The sequence below is a fragment of the Aplysia californica genome, unplaced genomic scaffold (genome assembly GCF_000002075.1).
Source record: "Aplysia californica isolate F4 #8 unplaced genomic scaffold, AplCal3.0 scaffold00487, whole genome shotgun sequence".
NCBI lineage: Eukaryota > Metazoa > Mollusca > Gastropoda > Aplysiida > Aplysiidae > Aplysia > Aplysia californica.
The window spans coordinates 161,020-163,295 of NW_004797757.1; the positions used below are offsets into that span (position 1 = coordinate 161,020).

Genomic DNA, 2,276 nt, shown 5'->3' on the forward strand with positions numbered 1-2,276 from the left:
TGGGCGGATGGGGGGGGGGGGTAGTTGATTATTTCTTTGGACGGTGAAAAAAAGGGGGGGGGATCCTTATGTTATTTGTTTCTTTCTTTCTGTGCTTTTTTCTTAATTTTCTTTTTTTCTTTTGTTCTTTGTTGTTTTGTTTGTTTGGCTGGTTATTTTTCTAAAACTGTTTTTTTTTTGTTGGTGTAAATAGGTAGAGGGTGGGGAGTAAAATCCCACGTTGAAGCAAAGTGTCTGTGCTGATATGTCAGCTAAGTGAAGCTTTCAATTTATGGTTTCATTTCGGGCGCTACAAATCCCGATCTGTGCATTCGTGCGAATTGGGCTATCAGAGTGTGGCAAGAAGGCGAAATGGGGTCGAACTTTCCGCAGACTCGTGCCCTATCCAACCAAAAAAGCGATGCATCTTGTGTGCTTCAAATTTTAGAGCCCCAGGTTTACCCTGGATCTGTTAACTTGTGGCTGTTCGTATCTGCCCATTTTAACGAAAAATCATCGCTCCCCCCCCCCCCAAACTTTTTTTATATTTTGTTTTTTTTTTCTGTTTTGTTTTGTTGTGTTTGTTTTGTGTTTTTTAGGGGGGGGGGCAGCGGGGGAACTGAAAGCGGTGACTTTCTCTCTCATGGTTAAATACTCTATGTGGGTGGTTGGCGGCGGCGGGTGCTCTGATGTGATTTGCTCCTTCTTTCCTATCATACATCTAGTTCCTATCTCTCCTTCTTTTTATCATTTGTATGTTATGTTACTCTCTTATAACACCTCAAATCTTTGACACTTATGCGGCCTATTTGTATTGCAAGTGCCTTAAACTCTTACTGCAACTAAACTAAATACGGTGTAGACTTTCTGTGTCGATACAGGACAAAAGTGTCCAGTTCTAGTCGAAGTGATTAGTGACCTAAATGTATATAATAAATATATATATAATAATAATGATGATGATGACAATGATAACAACAGCAACAACAACTACAACAACAACAATAAAAATGATAATACATCTACTACTACTACTACTACTACTACTACTACTACTACTACTACTACTACTACTACTACTACTACTACTACTACTACTACTACTACTACTACTACTAATTATAATAATAATAATAATAATAATAATAATAATAATAATAATAATAATAATAAACGAATGCATTTACATAGCGCTCTGTCCCGTACAAGTGCAAGCTTTTAGCGCTTATGAAAAAAAGATTCTCCTCGTTGTTTCTCCACAGGTGCCAGTCCAACCGTCAGAATGGCACAGATGTTCGCTGATGCCCCAGGCGTGGAGTTCATTCATGGAGAGGCTTTTCTTCTCACTTCTTGAGGTATGTACATAATATACATTTATTATGGGGGCTCTCGTGGCAAAGAGGTTAAGGTGTTTTCCTCTCATTCAAAGGTCCCGGGTTCGAATCCGAGAAGCGAAGGGAAACATTTTCTTCTATAAAGTTGTTTCCTTTCACCTCCTTTCCGTGGGTGATTCACGGGTGCTCTTGTGTGGTTTGCTTCTTCTTTCCTATCAAACATATATCGTCCTTATCTCTCCTCCTTCTTTTTGTGTTTGTTACTCTCTTGTAACACCTCTAATCTTCAACACTTATATGACCTTATTGTGTTGCAAGTGCCGTAAAAGTCTAACCTCCTTTCCTACTCTCTATAAGTGTTCTGTCGTCTGCTGTCGTCTCCACTTTCTGCCCCCACCCCCTCACATCCTTTGCCCTCTCCTCTGGGCTCCTAGCTCTTTCTGCAGCCTTTCTACTTCTACTCCTTGACTCCTTCGTACTGCTTTCTTTCAGCCACATCCCTGATCTTCTGATGGAAAAGATCTACACTTAACCTTCTCGGACAAGGGTGAAAAATATCAGAGGTCCCATGTGCAAGTTGTGCACGTTAAAGATCCCTTGGTGGTCTAAAATCGATAAGAGTAGGCTTCGGCCGCCACCCGAGCAAAATTCAAAATTTCCTACCAACTGAAAAATGTTAAATGTGTCCCGCGTGCTCATATTATTACGACCTAATTCAGTTGAGAGCGCCGTAAAACACTTACCAAAAACTTAAAAATACATTTAATATACCTTGATTGCCTGTTCTGTGTTGTTTTTAAGTAACTGATGAGTGTGTGGGTTTAACACCCCTTTAAACACTGTAAGTATATAGATAGATAGATAGATAGAGAGATAGATAGATAGATAGATAGATAGATAGATAGATAGATAGATAGATAGATAGATAGATAGATAGATAGATAGATAGATAGATAGATGTAT

General features: G+C 39.2%; 1 protein-coding gene across 1 annotated transcript in view; it reads left to right on the top strand.

Moving 5' to 3' along the window:
- Positions 1-2,276, top strand: part of LOC101857972 (focadhesin) — a gene marked incomplete at its 5' end in the record, with an annotated part of 114,263 nt that overhangs the window by 55,002 nt on the left and 56,985 nt on the right. The window contains 1 exon segment of the mRNA XM_035971712.1: positions 1,242-1,334. Coding sequence (XP_035827605.1) covers positions 1,242-1,334 — 93 coding nt within the window.